The sequence below is a fragment of the Rhea americana genome, unplaced genomic scaffold (genome assembly GCF_003343005.1).
Source record: "Rhea americana isolate MKP2758 unplaced genomic scaffold, rheAme1 scaffold_595, whole genome shotgun sequence".
NCBI lineage: Eukaryota > Metazoa > Chordata > Aves > Rheiformes > Rheidae > Rhea > Rhea americana.
The window spans coordinates 34,406-36,713 of record NW_028186751.1 but is presented as its reverse complement, the minus strand read 5'-3'; the positions used below and the strand labels follow the sequence as shown (position 1 = coordinate 36,713).

At 72.7% G+C, this 2,308-nt stretch overlaps 2 protein-coding genes across 2 annotated transcripts in view; one reads left to right on the top strand and one right to left on the bottom strand.

The window, feature by feature from the left end:
* The window catches only part of PFDN2 (prefoldin subunit 2), a 3,037-nt gene extending 2,555 nt beyond the window's left edge, over positions 1 to 482 (bottom strand). The window contains exon 1 of the mRNA XM_085319529.1: positions 429 to 482. Within this exon, the coding sequence (XP_085175655.1) occupies positions 429 to 482 (54 nt within the window). The remainder of the gene's footprint in view (positions 1 to 428) is intronic.
* On the top strand, positions 274 to 2,308 carry NIT1 (nitrilase 1). Its single transcript, XM_085319533.1, has 6 exons — positions 274 to 357; positions 459 to 719; positions 872 to 975; positions 1,077 to 1,210; positions 1,475 to 1,600; positions 1,729 to 2,308. Exons 2-6 carry the CDS (start codon positions 481 to 483, stop codon positions 1,987 to 1,989), a joined length of 864 nt encoding a protein of 287 aa, XP_085175659.1. The 5' UTR covers positions 274 to 357; positions 459 to 480; the 3' UTR covers positions 1,990 to 2,308.

Here is a 2,308-nt window from a genome sequence, read left to right as displayed (position 1 = left end):
GGGGGTGCTGGGGGCAGTTTGGAGGGCTGGATGGAGTTTATGGGGTACTGGAGCAGCCGGGGGGGGCACCTCGGGGTGCTGAGGGGACCTGGATGCAGTTGGGGGGTGCTGAGGGGCTGGAGGGGGGGGCACTTTGGGGTGCGATGGGGATGGGAGCCAGCTGCCCACGGGCCCGCGATGGGGCTTGGGCGGCCGCGTCCCCCCGCAGCGCGGGGAACGGAGGGGAGGGGGGTCTCAGCTCCCTGCCGCCCCCAGGCTCAGCCCGGCGCCCCGGATCCCGCTGCGCTGCCTGTGCCGACACCTCCTGGGCGCCCGGAGGCGGCCGCCCGGCTCCAGCACTCGCTCCGCCGCGAGCAGGTACCGAGCGGGACGGGACAGGACGGGGCGCCGCGCGGGGACCCCCCCACACACACACCCCCTGTACCGGCCTGGCGGCTGACGGCCGTGGCCCGCCGCAGCTCCCCGCGCCCGCCCGGGGCCATGGCGCGCTCGCCGGGGCTCAAGCCGCTCGTCGCCGTGTGCCAGCTCACGTCCACGCCCGACAAGGAGCTCAACTTCGCGGCCTGCGCGGGGCTGGTGCGGGAGGCGGCGCGCCGCGGCGCCTGCCTCGTCTTCCTCCCCGAGGGCTTCGACTACATCGGCTCCAGCACCGCGGAGACCCTCGGCCTCGCCGAGAGCCTGGACGGCGACCTGCTGGGGCGCTACGCCGCGCTGGCCAGGTACCGCCGCGGGGACGCCGGTGCCGTCCTGCGAACGAGCGAGGCAGAACCGGAGCCGCCTCGTTCCCCTTTCCGACGCGGAGCCGGGGGGGGGACAGGACGGGACGGGACGTGGCCCCGCGCCGGGTGACCGCCGGGTCCCTGCCGCGCAGGGAGTGCGGCGTGTGGCTGTCCCTGGGCGGGTTCCACGAGCGAGGCCGGGACTGGCCGACCACGCAGCGCATTTACAACTGCCACGTGCTGCTTGACCCCGCAGGTGAGAGCCCCCGGCCCTGCCGCCGCCACCCTGGGGCCTCGGGGGGGCGGGGGGGGGGCCCTCGCGGACGCCCCCCACCTCGCTCCCTCTCGTCCCCGCAGGCTGCCGCGTGGCCGCGTACAGGAAGACCCACCTGTGTGACGTGGAGCTGGAGGGCCGCGTGTCCATGAAGGAGAGCAGCTTCACCAACCCYGGCCCCGAGATCGTGCCCCCCGTCGGCACGCCAGCAGGGAAGGTATGGGGGCTGCCAGGGCCGGGCGCGCGGGCACCTTCGGGTGCCCTGCGGGGAGAGCGGCTCCCCTTCCTGCTCTCTCTCCTGTCCCAGCTCGAGCGCTGGGTCCCCCTCCGCAGCCGGACGCCGTCCCTCAACGGCCTCCCCTCCGCGTTGTCTTGCTCCTGGCTACCTCGGTCCCCTGCCCAGAGCCCCACCCCCACCCCCCCACCCCGGCAGGGCCGGGCGCCGCGTCCTCGCTCACATCCCCTCCTCTGTCCCCGCCAGCTCGGCCTCGCCATCTGCTACGACCTGCGCTTCCCCGAGATCTCGCTGGCGCTGCGGCGCGCCGGGGCCGAGATCCTCACCTACCCCTCGGCCTTCACCGTCACCACGGGCTCCGCGCACTGGGAGGTGAGCGCACCCCATCGCTGCCCTCCCCTCCCCAATCTCGGCGATGCACCCGTGGGGCTGCCCCACGTCCCCAGTGGGGCACAAGCGAGGCCTATCCCCCCCCCACCCCCCCAACCTCGCCGTCGCAGGTGCTGCTGCGGGCCCGGGCCATCGAGAGCCAGTGCTACGTGGTGGCGGCCGCCCAGACGGGTAAGAACCACGAGCACCGGACGTCCTACGGCCACTCGCTGGTGGTGGATCCCTGGGGCTCCGTGGTGGCCCAGTGCCGGGAAGGCCCCGGGCTGTGCTACGCCGAGATCGACCTGGATTACCTGCAGCGCGTGCGCCGGGAGATCCCGGTGCACAGCCACCGCCGGCCCGACCTCTACGGCACCGTGGCGGCGCCCTGAGGCGCTGCCCGTCCCAGACGCCCTTCCCGGCGCGGCGATTYCGGCTGCTCTCCGCTCTCCCCAGGCCTCGCCTGGAAAAACACGGACAGGGAGCAGGAACGTGCTGGCACCCTGCTCCCTTCTACGTGCCCCCCGGCGCCGTAGGGAATCTCCCAGCAGCCGGATCGCCGGCGCCTTTCTCCTTTCCCCGCTTCCAAGGCACCCGCAGAAGGAAGGAGCCAGGCGCTGCGGTAGATGTTTTATTTCAAGAAAATCCGAAAGCTACACAGGGAATATGACTGTTATATTGAAGATCTTAAAAAATACAGAAGTCACAGAA